A 16,310-nucleotide genomic window follows, 5' to 3' on the forward strand; every position below is an offset into this window, starting at 1 on the left:
AACAAACAAATCATGTAATAATGAAAATAATATTTATTATATGTTTCTCTCAAAGTTTTACAATGATTAAAAAGAAATTTATAAATTTTTTTCGGTTAGTTCTTTCAGTAATAAATCCTTAGAGAGCTGGAATTTTTACTAGGCTCAAAGACCTGTATTAACTCCCCCCTTCTTAAGTGACTGCTCACGTTATGAATAACAAACTTTTTTTTTAAATATGTCACAATTTATTTACCATAAAAAATACAATTCTTTTATGTCCCTTCTAAAAACGTGCACGAAGCACAAAAGGCAACCATAGAACTAACTTAAACAGATTCAATAGATAACCCTTCACAAAAGTAATTATCAATTTATATTCCATATCTATAAAGTAAATTATGAGTACTGCGGTCACCTGGTATTACAAGTAAGGAAGTTATATTTTAATAACAAAAAAAATGTAATCGTGTCTAATGCATAAAATTTAATAAAGCATAAATTAACAATCGTTATCGTGTTAAGAATTTTTTTGCTAACGCTACATGTGTTTAGTTATCTAAAAAAAATCACCCTGTATCTGTTTCGCATACAAGCGAAGGTTTGTTTCCTGGTTTCTTCGTGCTCTCTGTAGTCCCGCGTATTTCACCCTGTTGAGTTACAACAAACAGCACTTACGCCGCGAAAATCCTTACATATACTTAATGTCTGACTAGTTCATTACATAAATCAGCCTCATACAAAATTTCGATGCGGCACGAAAAAATAACACGCTGTTTTTTTTAATGTCCCATAAGGAGGGTATGTAAATTTTTATCCTATCTAATCTCTGATAGCCTAACGAGCTATTGCAGCTGCTCACGGACCGATAGGTGAGTTCACTGGGCTCAACCTGGATGGAGTTGCTAACGCTGGCCTTGACAAGAGCTGTGCTTCGCTGAATCTACCACCGAATCAAAATTGCGACCCACTGAAAACATTCGGCGAGAAACTCAGTGGCTTGTGTCTGTGGGTTTCTTTAGTAACCTCGATAATAAAAAACTTGATGAATGACAATATTCGTTCTAAATTTCTGAAATATGGAATCTCCACCACCAGATATGTATGATACTTCCTAACAAGTTTATGAATAAAAAAGGAATAAAACAATTAACCGTTCTGTGGCCATTGATATATTATGGACAGCTAACAAATAGGCTCTTAATAGCCTATTCCAGAACTCTATCTCCGAATGTAAATCGACTTGAATAAAAAAGGCCAATAAAGCTTACTTAGCGTCAATTAACTTTTAGATGACAAATAATGACATATTATGTTACTTCAGTATATTTATTTATATCCATTACGGAAAAACCTGTTGAGTCTGTTTAAAAAATGCCTAACTCGCACGTGTTACGACGAAAAAAGATTCAGTTCTCCCTTCACTCACATATTACTTAATGTAGTAGCAAATTTCTATGACACCTTTACGAGAAGAAAAAAAAGCTTTTAGCTTTCACGTAATCAAAATAGCTTTTAAGGTGATCACGAAAACTAAGCAAAAGCATTCAAGACGTAATAATAAAATAATAATAAAAGCGAAATTAACACATTGGCTGCCGTGTAGGTCAGCGGTGCCCTACGCGGCGCCCTGAAGTAATTACGTCGATTTCTCACTTCAATCATCTTACTAAGGTGCCGGAATATCTAGTAGACTCCGGAAAAGATGAATCCGAAGATACTGAGAACGAATCTATTTTTGATTTACCTAAGAGACTAAAACATCATTAACATATATAAAACAAACATTGTAACTATACTTGAGACCTTAGAACTTATATCTCAAGGTCGGTGGCGCATTTACGTTGCAGATGTCGATGGGCTCCAGTAACCACTTAACACCAGGTGAGCTGTGAGCTCATCCACCCATATAAGCAATTAGAAAAAATTCTAACAAAAAAGAAGGCAGTTAGGCATAATTACTTCAGTGCACCGCGTAGGGCACCGGTGACCTATATGGCACTCAAAGGGTTAAACAGTAAGAATATATTTTGTGTTACGAAAACTATTATATACGACGAGAAAATATTGTAATACTAAAATATCGTTGATGCAATTTTTTTTCTATGCGACTGCTCGGAGATGCAAACATCTGAAGAAGATGACTTCGTTACGTCACTCCCTCTCGTCACGTCTCTGCTTGTATTCCCCGCCTATTCTTCGAACTCTCATACATAATTTATTTATAAAGGACTCGAGATTTGCATATCTCCGGCTTTATTGAACAAGTTTTATGTCTTGTCATTCAATATTAAAGATTAAAGTTCTTGGCCGGATTCAGGTGATCCCGGATTAAGTGAAATAAAATTAACGTTACGATTTGGGGGGTCTGAAGGTCGAAATTTGAGGATCTGTAAAAAAGTATCGTGGTCCAAGTAGCGTAAAGCATAAAATCTTTTGAAAACGAAGTACCCATGTGAACAGTTGAACTGTTGTTATTGTATTTATTAGAATTCGTATGATAGCACTATGACTGCATATGACTGTCTGGACCTACGTGACGAAATTTAGTCCTAAAATAACAATAAATAGGTGTAGCAGTCGATCTGCCTATGTAAGTATGTTATCTATAGACTCTGAAACGGAAATCTTCGGATTGGCCTTCTGAAATTTGATAGCAATTAGATCTAAGTCATATCAAAGATCGGAAGCAAAAAGAGTCGGCTTTGCTAATTGTAAATAGAAGAGAAGAAAAAGAAAAAAAAACATATCCGATTTTCGTGGTATTCTATTGTTAGTTCGCGATTTTTAAAATATAATACGCCATTGAAATACAGCCGCGTTACATTAATTACTTCACATTTTAATTCTTTTACTTATACAAATGACAAAATGTTTTCTAATTTAGTACATTTAACTCTGTAAATTGATTCGACGATTTAGATAGCTTAAAGCGCCTATTTTTAGGGTCTTATTTACGGGTAGGTACCGCCATCTTGCTTGTTCTAGCCGCGAACAAATCATCCGGTCCGGTCTGAAGGGAAAGAAAACTATCATAAAATGCAATTGAGATTTTAACTTCACTAAATATATAAATTTCTTAATTTTTTGACCACTTAACTGTGACAATCGGAAAATATAAAATGGGGGGTCAAACATTGCAGTACCCGAGTACAGACCTGTAGGAAGGCGACTTGAATATTTTTGGCCACTTTAGACGGGGGGGTGGCCGGTGAAAATTGCGTCCTTAGTCCACTCTACTGAGTTTTCATTAAACGTTAAGTAATTCAGTCGCGCCACGTAACTTGTTTAATTTTTCTCTACCGTCATTCTGCTTTCGTTGTAAACTTTCAGCGCATAATGTACGTGGAAGATTGAACGGCGCCTGAAACAAGAATATTTATACAGACTGTTTTGAATATTCAATTTCCGGTGGTTGCTTTAAACTCTCTAACTAATACCAACATCGAGCCAACAATAATTTCAATATGTCTCGCGTGAATTTAATTGTCGATAAAGTAAAAGTCACGTATAACGTAGTTTTGTAATAAGAAAATTATAGAGCTAAATGGTTTAAATGTTCCTAAAACTTATCGTATTTTTTAAAGTATTTTATATTACATTGCTGCTAACTGTTTGAATTTCATTGAATGCTTAAATTTGAATTCAGCCCAAACTTTAGTTAAGATGCATGTACGGATTCTAAGCCAATGTTACTAGAGATTATTATATATTTTTTTACTGCTTCGATGGGTGGACGAGCTCACAGTCCACCTGGTGCTAAGTGGCTACTGGAGCCCATAGACATCTACGACGTAAATGCGCCATCCACTTGGAGATGTAAGTTCTAAGGTATCAAGTATAGTTACAACGGCTGTCCCACCCTTCAAACCGAAACGTATTACTGCTTCACGGCAGAAATAGGCAGGTTGGTGGTACCTACCCGCGCGGACTCACAAGAGGTCCTACAACCAGTAAAAATACCTGCAAAAGAAAACACAGCAAAGCTCAAAATTCTTTTATTGCTTTGGTATTTATTTTTGGAATGGTGCCTTAATCTTCTTCTCGGAATTGAGGAAAATAAATCAATGAAAAACCAATAAAATTTCTCGGTTCTTCTTAGGGGAATATTAAACACGTCTTACGGTGACAGGTGGGTGGCTATATTTTCGCGTTATGATTTCTATGGACCCCAGTAACCACTTAACATGGAAGCTAATAAATTAACGTTAGACAATGAGGCTAAGATATGAAATCTTTCCAACGGTGACGAATAATCGGGCTAAGAGATTGTGGAGATAATATGTACTTTAATTAATTTTTTTTAACTCTAAATAACATAAAACGTATTTGATCGTCGATCGTAAAATCTGGAGATGATAAAAACGTGTATGTATTATTTTGAACTACAGAATGGCAGCCCCTATGTACATGGACGTTATAAAAGAACGTGACCGTATAAAAAAGGGCTTAGTTGCCAACCCTAAAAAATTTGCTCGCCGTTCGCTCGCCGGGGTCTCATGAATTTTAAGTTTTACAAGTGTTGAGAAGTTTTGAATAATGTACGCTGGCAACCCAAAGTGTTTTTCGATCTATTTCGAAAATCGAACGACGCTTTCGCGATGTTTAAAAAGTATTTATTAATCTGTAGAATGCAAAGATAATATCTATCTATCTATCTATCTATATAAAAATGAATTGCTGTTCGTTAGTCTCGCTAAAACTCGAGAACGGCTGGACCGATTTGGCTTATTTTGGTCTTGAATTATTTGTGGAAGTCCAGAGAAGGTTTAAAGGGTAGATAAATATGAAAATGCTCGGAATTAAATAAAAATAACGATTTTGTTTTTCCTTTGATGTGTCCCCCGTCGGACGGATTCCTTTTGTTTGTTTTAAGTTTATTGTATACAAAAGCTTAGGTCTTTTATTTATCGATTGAGGCACTACGAAGTCTGCCGGGTCAGCTAGTATAAAATAAATAGGTATTTCTTTGTTTGTTCTTTTTTGATGCGATATCTTAACGTTGATTCGATGCGATGAAACTTAGCATTGCAAGTTACGTTTTTTTATAGTACCATCGACGTTAAAAGATGGCGCTAGTGTAGTTTTAACAATATATTTTTGATACAACGAGTCACAAAACGGAACATTTCACTTGTTTCACATATTTTTAATGCTCAATCGAGTAATGGCATTTCTTTTTTCTAATTTAGAGACTCCCATCAAGACAAGACAAACAAAGTTCTGATACTTGGAATTTAAATATTTCTGATTTTGTATGTTTTGCACGTAGAAAGTTAGATTTTCATAGCCCTAAACCTTTACTAATAAAATAACATTATTATTGTATTTTATATGTACAATAAATGTAATTTTATATATAATTAATTTAAATTACACATTTGTAGGGCTACCCAAACACAGTTTTTATTTTTATTTTATTGCTTCGATGAGTGTACGAGCTCACAGTCCACCTGGTGTTAAGTGATTACTAGAGCCCATAGACATATATAACGCAACCGCCGCCATTTACCTTGAGATATGAATTCTAAGGTCTCAGTATAGTCACAACGGCTGCCCCACCCTTCAAACCAAAACGCATTACTGCTTCACGGCTGAAATAAGCAGGGCGGTGGTACCTACCCGTGCGGGCTCACAAGAGGTCCTACCACTAGTATGTGATATTTCTCATAAAAATACATACGTGTCGTACTCACAAAGTCACAAAGACACGTAACAATGCCAACAGTATCCCTAGCAACAATCCAAAATTAGTACATGTTACCGTAAAATAATAGTTTCCACCTCACCTAGGTGACGCCGGCCAGCTCGGGAGACCCATCCCTCCGATCGGATATCCACACACAATTCTACATTTTATTTTCTAAGCACGTAGCGTTGTTTTCGTGTGAACGTCGCAGTGATTTACGATAGTTGAGAAAGCCTTCCGGAGCTCCCTAAGCCTGTTCGACCCGATCGCAATTAATGGCCTCCCAGAACAGGCTCTTGGTCTTCGGAACTAAGATGTAATTTCGCTGGAAATACCCTTGTATAATAAATATCTTATAATAATGTGGTATTAGGAGAGATTTATACCGTTAACCAAATAACTTACGCTTCTAAAGCTTCAAATGCTCGTTATTGAATTATCATTTTTATTAATACTAGTGGTCCCCTGGTAGTTCAAATTCGACTATAACTAATGGAAATTTTAAGTTTGTACACTATTATGATTCTATTGTCAAGGACTATTTATTATACTTCTATAATCACAGATTTCGTCAAGACTATAGACAAATATTAATAAAGAGAAAACAGTATTTAATCTATTCTCAATTTGACAGATTATAACTGACAGCCTGCAAAGAAAAGTTTGAGAATAAACAAATAGTATGCATAGTGTGTGTGTGTAAATACATGGTAGTGTGTGTAATGTTTTCTTTATTGATTTAATGTACCTTTTATGCATTATTTTAAAAAAATATTAGCATTGTGCACTTCTTCTCTATAATCTCTATAAGTGTGGAAAATTTCATACTCCTCCGTCCGCGCAATTTTCGTAAAAAGGGATACAAAGTTTTTGCTTCACGTATTAATAATAATATGGCATACGAACTTCCGTCAACCTCTCGAGTTTTCTTTAAACACATTAAAATTTGACCGCTTTGATTATCTGGTTAGTACTGTACTACTCTACTACAGATTAATGTTTTTATTATTATTATTAATTAGAATTTCGATAAATGTCGTTTGTCAGCATTTCTAGAATCTATAAATCTCAAAATGAAGATATCCCCCCAAGGGGTACCCTGGAACAAAGCCATCCTATTTTAAACTAACGTACATCGATATAGATATTAAAATATATTGCGTGTGTATAGGCTTGTTAAATGCCTTTGTAGACAGACAGGCACAGGCAGAATTTAAAAATTTTTCTGTTTTTCATTTTTTTTTAATATTGAATTGTCATCGGTCCTTAATAAGTATACCAAATTTCGAGTTAATCCGACGTTTTGAAGGGGGTCAATCAAAATCATGCTCAAAGATTCCGTTACAAACATACATACATACGTCTGAAGCTAATAAAAGCGTATTAAAAATAGTACCTGCAAGATTTGCATGACACTTCTTTCATTCAATACGCATAATTACCATGTCACAATGAATCCGCTTAACACATGGTGAAATCAAGAACAATTAAAAAAAAATGCATAGCCCAGCCATAGAGAATGCAGTGCATGATGTGATTATCCTAAAGTCAAGTTACGATCGTAGAATCATTTCAACATAGATCCAACTCTATTCTACAATAGAAATGCGGATTGGAGCTATTTGTCGTCTGTCTGTGTAAATACCGATGGGTATCTTCATTGAGATGTCCCGAGTGGTCATTCTGTATGCAATAAATTATGGCAATGCAATCGAGCTGGCATTGTCTGACGACTCGGTCTAGGAGCTAGGCATGTAAATTAAACCCGTAACAACATAAAATAAACAGAGCTGTATAATAAAAATTATATGATAATATAAACTCAGGATGTATTTACATACACGACAGGAAATTATGTAGCTTTAATCATAGCAGCGGCTTGGCTCTGCCCCTGGCATTGCTGAAGTCCATGGGCGACGGTAACCACTCACCATCAGGTGGGCCGTATGCTCGTCTGCCTACAAAGACAAAAAATAATTTTTTATTTATTTTTTGTCTTTTTTTGTCTGCTTTTTTAAGCAGAGATCGCTCATATAAAACTAAAGTCGATTAAAATATGAATTCATTTTATTGGTAGGCAATCCAAATTATTATCTTCGATTACAAATATAACATCGCAGTTACTCCGAATCTATTTAAAAAACTGCAAAACATTTGTATGATTCATTAAGTACGTGGAGTTCGTTCTCAGTTGCCTTGTCAGAATTGTTTGTGATATTATGTGAAGGCGAAGCTTTAAGTAGTTTAAATTGTCTTCCTCGCGGCGTACAATATCGAGGGGTGAAAGGCGACTTTACAGGAGAGCCATTTAAAGCTTAAAATTTGAATAAAATATCATAACAAAAAAGCTTCTTCAGCTTTTAGAATGGAGTGAACTTAATTGAAGTTCAATTAAAAACATCGAACTGTTGATGCTGATATTAAATAAAACGCACCTTTAAAATTACAAAGATAAATGTCGCGTATTTAGCGAAATGACGCCTTTCACCCCTCGATGTTTTTTTTATTTATTGCTTTCATGGGTGGACGAGCTCACAGCCCACCTGGTGCTAAGTGGTTACTAGAGCCCATAGACATCTACAACGTAAATGCGCCACCCACCTTGAGATATAAGTTCTAAGGTCTCAAGTATAGTTACAACGGCTGCCCCACCCTTCAAACCGAAACGCATTACTGCTTCACCGCAGAAATAGGCAGGGTGGTGGTACCTACCCGTGCGGACTCACAAAAGGTCCTACCACCAGTAAAAATCAGAACCAAAAAAGATGTGTAACCAGTAAACAGAGATTGAGTAGGTTAAAAGCAGTCCACCTCCTGGTCTGCGATGTAATGTTGCGTCGGCTAGAGTCCATCACGTGAATGTCCGGCCGATTCACATAGAACGTGATCCATTGCAAATTCTCAATTCGCCTGCCACTCGTCTTCACTATCCGCTCGGGAAAACATTCAGTAATATTTGTTTACTAGCTTTTGCCCGCGACTCCGAGTTCACAAATAATGCTTTATTTTAGAACAAATTTGGCTAACATAAAAAACGTTATAATTAGCTAACCTTAACATATAGACATATGCTGCCACGGACTTTTTTTTTGACTTTTTAAAGGGCAACTATTCTGTCATACATTATTTTAACGAAACTTTAACGTTTCTGCAGCGCACACAGCGGAAGCTCTCAAAAGGGAAAAAATCCCGATTTTGAAACATTTTTTATTGGTGCTCCGCTTGTATTGGTCTTAGCGTGATGTTATATAGCCTATAACCTTCCTCGATAACTGGGCTATCTAACACTGAAAGAATTTTTCAAATCGGACCAGTAGTTCCTGAGATTAGCGCGTTCAAACAACCAAACTCTTCAGCTTTATAATATTAGTATAGATTCGTGATCTAATCCACGCAATTAAATATATTCAAAATTAATGTACTGCACGAAACACACAGAATCGATTTAGACTAACGCTATATAGTACATGAAAAAGCATTTGTCTAAAATCTTCTGTACCTTACTGATATTATGACAGAATTATTTTACGTTTATTTATGTTAGATGTATGTGTGAATAGACTCGTAGTTACCAATATCTTTCAAGATTGAAAGGAATTTTCAATTTGCTCTCGTTAGTAATTCGACGTATTTCATACAATAAATTTCGTAGAATTCATTTTCGCAAAATATAACTAAATTAAATGAACTTCGGACAATATAGGCGATTTCACAACAAAGACATTGTTATACTAAATTAAAATTTATCGTCTATTCTAATAACGGAGAGACGTAATGGAGACCTCTTGCGCTACTAGTATTTCCAATATTTACTTATTCCGAAACACGTACCACGATAATAGATCAAAATGATAAATTGTCAACGTTCTACGAACGAAAACTGCCAAAATTGCAATTTGTGAATGTAGCGTTGAAACGGCAGTATTAGCCGCGAGAGGCCGTTCACCTCGGAAATGTGCACCCCTTAGGTAAAAACGGGGGCGTTAAAATAAATTCCCCTCTCGAGCTCCCTTGCGGGGCGCCCTAAGCGTCGCTATAGCAACCCCTCATCCCAAAAACTGCATTGCCCTCACAACATTCTCCTTTTGAACCTGCATTTCGCCCATTATTGACGTTTGAAAATACCGTTCGGTTCTTTCCGGAAAGTAACGTACACATCGTAAATTTCCCGAAAATATTGACTAAAGCATCTCTATTTATCACTTTTATGGCACCCCCTTGCTTATATCTAAGGTTAGGACGCCACAGTAATGGCTAAGTGCATTTTCTCTCCAATAGAAACGCCTAAAATTGCGAGCTCACATTACACTTGTTCGATTTGTATTTCATAGATTAACTCACATTATTCGATAGAAATCCCACTTTTTATACTACGATTTGTATATATCTAATATAGAATTGGAAAAAATTAAGTGTTGCTTTATATTGTTTCAGGGATGCCGGTTTCCTGAAGATGGCCTCACGCACCCCGTCCCTTGAGTCGCTGCCCGGTGCCAACTCAATAGGTTCGCTGGAGCGTGGCTCCATATCGCCCCTCACTCTCAGCGGTTCATCACCCCCTGCGAGCGACTCCGCCGTATGTGATTTACGCGACTTCGACGGACTCGATACCACTTGCGCCATCTGCCGTGAGACATTCATCGACCCCAAAGTACTTAACTGCTTTCATACTTTTTGCCGGGCTTGCCTGGACAGAGAACAGACCCACCCCGACAGAGTAACGTGCGTTACTTGTCGTGTTGACACTCAATTGCCACCCGGTGGTGTTGACAGCCTTCTTACGAATTTAGTGATCGCCGCTGCTGTCGACCAAGACGCTGAGCTGCTCTCATCTGGGCGACAGACAAGCTCTCCCTTGGCTCGTTGCACCGGCTGCAAATCCAAGGAATCTGACGCCGTAGCGCGTTGTGTTGATTGCGCAAACTACCTCTGCCCCAACTGCGTCATGGCACACCAATTCATGCATTGCTTCGAAGGCCATCGAGTTCTTGCATTCACCGACATGAAAGACGACAAAGGCATACTGGGAACTACTATTACGACAAGCGGAGAGAAAACCGCATTCTGCCCAAGACACAAAAATGACATCTTGAAGTATTACTGCCGTACGTGCTCCGTGCCGGTGTGTAAGGAATGCACCATTATAGAGCACCCAGCAGCTCTGCACGACTGCGAGCATCTCTCTGACGCCGGTCCCAAACAGTTGGAGCTCATGCAGCAAGCGGTAAACGAAGCTAAGACCCGCGCAACTGAAATAAGGCACGTGGTCAAGACAGTAGAGCACGCCGCTGGAAAATTACAAGTTCAGTATCACAAGGCACAGAATGAGATAAACGACACTTTCCAGTTCTATCGCTCCATGTTGGAAGAACGAAAACAAGAACTGCTAAAAGAGCTAGAAAGTGTATTTTCTACCAAACAAATTGCCCTGACAGTGGTTGGACAAAAGGCGCAGGAAACTGTGGATAAGATTTATCAGACATGCGACTTTGTCGAGAAACTGACGAAATGCGCCAACATCGCTGAGATCCTTATGTTCAGGAAACTTCTCGATACCAAACTGCAATCCTTGATGAGCTCTAACCCCGAACAAAGCGTACAGACAGCATGCGAACTGGAATTTGTTTCCAACTACCAAGCCATCCAGGTAGGCGTACGAAACACTTTCGGGTACGTACGCTCAAGCTCAGAAGCAAACGTCGGTCCGACTAAACAACCACCGATCGCTCGTCCAACAAACGGATCCCTGTTGAATGGAGGCTCATCATCCAGCAGCAGCAGCGTGAACGGAAGCTCTGGAAGCTTGAACGGTGGCATTCATCTACCTACCGGCTTGAACGGAGTTTTGGATCGTCCATTTACTAATGGGCTTCTAGGGCCTACTAGCCAGTCTACTTCGCCATTCGAATCTAATTTGATTTCAAAACGATTCAACAGCGTGAACAGCCTCGGGCCTTTCTCTGCTGCTATCGGAGATATGAATCTAAACGGAATTAATCCATACGAAAAATGGTCCAACGGTGGATGTGATGCCCTGTTTCCACCAACCACAACTGACCCATACTCACTGACCGCTGTGGCGCATACCGATCCTCTGCTAGACCTAACAAACAAATTGATTTCCACTGCTATGTTCCCGCCTAAATCTCAAATCAAACGCCAAAAAATGATTTACCATTGCAAATTCGGAGAGTTTGGCGTTATGGAAGGCCAATTCACGGAACCCAGCGGTGTCGCGGTCAATGCTCAGAACGATATCATTGTTGCCGATACAAACAACCACCGCATTCAGATCTTCGACAAAGAAGGTCGTTTCAAATTCCAATTCGGGGAATGCGGCAAGCGTGACGGCCAGTTACTGTATCCTAACCGCGTCGCTGTTGTTCGCACATCAGGTGACATAATTGTGACAGAACGATCGCCAACACACCAGATCCAGATCTATAACCAATACGGGCAGTTTGTACGCAAATTCGGGGCAAACATCTTGCAACATCCCCGCGGAGTCACCGTCGACAACAAGGGCCGTATCGTTGTCGTCGAATGCAAAGTAATGCGGGTTATCATTTTCGATCAAGTGGGCAACGTACTACAGAAGTTTGGCTGCTCTAAGCACTTGGAATTCCCCAACGGCGTCGTTGTTAACGATAAGCAGGAGATTTTCATCAGTGACAATCGCGCACATTGCGTCAAAGTATTCAATTATGACGGTATTTACTTGCGTCAGATCGGGGGCGAAGGTGTCACCAATTATCCGATCGGCGTTGGCATCAACGCAGCTGGTGAGATCTTGATCGCCGATAACCACAACAACTTCAATCTGACGATCTTCACGCAGGAGGGCCAACTCGTATCTGCCCTCGAAAGTAAAGTCAAACACGCTCAATGCTTCGACGTAGCGCTCATGGATGACGGCTCAGTTGTACTTGCGAGCAAGGACTACCGGCTGTACATCTACCGCTACGTACAAGTGCCCCCAATAGGCATGTGAACCTTCCGATTCGTTTACAGAAGATTTTATTGAAGGAATGGCCGAACCCAATCTCACCCAGCCAGCAATAGACTCTTCTGTAACAATGACCGCACGTGTCAATTTTACACAACCGAAGGACAATTATGTGTTGAAATCAATTGAACTTAATGATTTAAAAGTGCAAGTGTCGTAATCTTTCGCCTGTCTCGATGTGATCGTGATTTTATTATTGATAAAGCATCATGTATTCTGACATGAGATCTCTGTATGAATTATTCCCAAACGAAACTGTAATGAGATTAGTTTATAGTATTGACATTGTTATTAAAGTACCTATTCAATGATAGAGATTATTCCATCAGATCGGAAAACAATTTTCGACCGATGTTCTCAATCCCTTATCATTATTGATTTTACGAAAAATATTTTTTCATATCCCCAACACCTTTGTATTAGGGATGATATTCAGGGCATTTGTATTATTTAGCCCATTTGTTGGACCAATATTTTAACTATTATTACTTAACAAATTGTTAGGTGTTAAGCGTGTGATTTTATTGTATTAGAGAGAGCATCGAGATGTATTGTTGTTAGTTTTAAGGAATATTCTACGGCACAATGGCACTTCCTGTTTTTAATTAGCACTTATTCTGTGTCGGTGGAAAATACGAAAACTTAAGTAAGAAGTTGTTACATTATTATTAGGTAAGTGTTAAATTGATTGAGCTGAAAATGGACAATCTTGGTTACTACCTATTTGACGTAGTATTAAAAAAAAAAAGAGGGGAATGTGATTTTAGGGGTTTTATCAATGGCAATGTTGACCGCGGCGTTCGGGAACCATTTTGAATTACCATTTGAAGCTATAGATAGTAGAGCAGTTTAGAGAATCACAAACCTATAGGACAGCATTTATTTGAGTGAGTTTGGCGTCTTTCATAGTCTAAATTCTCCGTTGAAAGTAAATGTTCTTTTCCCAATAGAAACAGCATTGATTCATGAAAGATTCATCAACAATCTCCGCGATACCGCCTAGTCACTGAGATCCCACGAACTATAATTTCCTCTTTGTTGTTTTTTACCGATTAATAGATTCTCGGTTAATTATACGTTTTTATACAAATATAAGTAAGTTTATTATTATTATTATTATTTTATAATATGAATTGGACACGGTAGTAACTAGTAGAGCACTTTTAGTAAAATGTCGTTTCGCTAGAATTTCTTTATATTAGATTGGTTTTTGTTTTGAGATTTTTTTTTCGGATACATCACCGATGTGTGTCTCTGTTTTACTTAATGGAGTATTGCAACAACTGCTCTTAATAAAAATATTATACAATTTGTTAAACTGGTAAGATATTTTTTTTCTAAGAAAAGCGATTTTTTTTTTAATATTTTTAGAAGTAGTATTTACGGTGCATGTAACGATTAATATTTCGTATTATCATTATTATTATTTTTGAATTCAATATGTCATGCTACTTTTTTTTTAATATTAATTACCGTGTGTTTGAGTGTGTTAGCTGAATTATTTTAGTTTTGATTTTTATTTTTTTTAATTAGTGATTTTGGTTTTTATTTTTAGTCGATAATGATTTTAAGTATTCTTCGCTGACATATGACAAGTTAAGATCTGATGCGATCCTTGATTAGTGCGCTCGAGATCGTTCTCATAAATTGATCTGTATTAATTTTACTTTAGGTTATACGTTACAGCTTCGTGATATATCCTCGTATAATATTTTTTTAAATTGCTAATTGAAGCCACGCCGATGACGTCACCGTTGCCTGACATCCAAACGCCTCTTGGAATACCTGCTCGTCATGTGCCATACAATGTTGTGATTGAATAAGTGATATTTAGTATTGTTTTGTAAATATGTACCATATTCTGATTTTAAGAGTAAGAGATGATCTGAATTCCTGATTTCACCTGTCATTGACGCTGATATCCGCGATAACGGCTCTGGTTTGTGGTCCGTGATACCATCTTCCCCGATAGCACCGTTATTGTTGAATTCGGCGCGAAATGTCTCGCGGAACGACTTAAATCTTTATCTCATTTCTTGTTTTTTTTTTTTTATCGTGTGCCGTCATATCCGGGTGTCTCGGCGTTGCTTCGATCGCATAGTTGAACTTCCTCTTTAGAAACTCAACGGATTAGCTGAATAACATTCGTCGGTCGTATCTTAGTGTGTTCCAAAATTCAGTGATCACTCACCAATGATTTTTTTTATATAGACTGCCCTGTTCCTAATAAAACTAAGATGAGACCGCCTTTGTTTTTCACTTAATCCTCTGATAGCTACATTCAGGTAGACAGGATATCAGTTGGGACGTAAAAAAGGTTCGCCTCAGTTGTTTTACCGAATTATTTTTGCATGTTTCATTTTTTTATATGTCGAGAAAATTTAATTTTTTTTTCAATGTATTTTATAGTATCCTTTGCTAGAACTGAGGTAACTAGTGATAACGGACGTAAAGACTTCTAGATTCGTCATAACCATAAAATCGATTTTATGTTTTCATTCGTGTTTTTTTTTACATAATCAACCTACTACTTAATATAAATGACTTTAAACACATTACATTTGTATTTAAGTATAGTATTGTAGTTTATGAAATTATTAATTTTTCGACGATAATATTTTGCAAATTATGACAACTACACCTCCGCATGTGTAAAGCTGATTTTTATAGTTTTGATTTTTTATTTTATTTTTCTTAATTTTATATTTCACAAAATGACAGTAGATACAAACCAGAATAAAATTAAGCTTATTTTTTACATTCAATATTATTTGTTTTTATATGCATAATATCGTAATTATTAATTAATTAATTTTAAAATAATGGAAAACTATTTCATTCTTATATTTGCATTTCAAAAAGAAATCTCGTGGACTGATTAAAATTGAAAACATGTTTTTTTGTCTTTGAATATATTTTGTCGATGTTTGTTGTTATAATTATTATTATTATTATTATTATATTTTTTTAATTATTTGTATAAAACAATTGTTCTTTAAATTAATGTACGTCGTTTTGTTTTGAATTATTTTTGTTGTATAATTGCTTTTTTTTTATAATAATACCAGTTCATTGCAGTTTTATCGTGTGTTTTATTTTTTTATTATTATTTTCCTTTTCGCTTTCGCTTCAGTAGTGGCGGGTATTTGATCTTGATTCGTTTCGATTGAAATATTTGAGATCGAATCATGCATGTTTGTGTTAATAGACTGGGTACGGTTGGAGAGCAAACTTTTATATTATTACAGAGACGTAATTAGCAATAATCACAGAAAGTGTTAGACGCAACTGATTATAAGAAAAGATCGGATTTTGTTGTTAAACACATTTGTGAGTAAATCAATTTTACATGATACAGAAGAACTCGAAAAAGTACTTTAAAAAAATGATATTACCGTGCTTTCTTACTGTTATTTTCCGTGGCAATAGCCTCAACGATGTAACAACATTATAACGAATTGTTATGATATGTATGTTGCTTTTAAATTGCTCTAGATTTATCAAGAATTCGCCAATACTACCCATCTTTCTACGAACGATAATCCTTACACAGTTTTACCTGACTTCAGTTCTCAAAACCTTGATTGCGAAGTGGTGATCGAATCAATCGAGAACACAACAGAAATTCCTCTCACT

The 16,310-nt window shown here is 36.8% G+C and overlaps 1 protein-coding gene across 8 annotated transcripts in view; it reads left to right on the forward strand.

Annotated features, from left to right (window-relative positions):
- brat (tripartite motif-containing protein brain tumor) overlaps nucleotides 1–15,757 on the forward strand; it is a 474,910-nt gene extending 459,153 nt beyond the window's left edge. For all 8 annotated transcript variants that reach the window (XM_089739319.1, XM_089739321.1, XM_028173994.2 and 5 more), the window contains one exon: nucleotides 10,103–15,757. In XM_089739319.1, coding sequence (XP_089595445.1) covers nucleotides 10,122–12,659 — 2,538 coding nt within the window. In that variant the 5' untranslated portion in view covers nucleotides 10,103–10,121 and the 3' untranslated portion in view covers nucleotides 12,660–15,757. The remainder of the gene's footprint in view (nucleotides 1–10,102) is intronic.
- Nucleotides 15,758–16,310: the final 553 nt, after the last annotated feature.

This window comes from Bombyx mandarina, chromosome A1 (genome assembly GCF_030267445.1).
Source record: "Bombyx mandarina strain Sakado chromosome A1, ASM3026744v2".
NCBI lineage: Eukaryota > Metazoa > Arthropoda > Insecta > Lepidoptera > Bombycidae > Bombyx > Bombyx mandarina.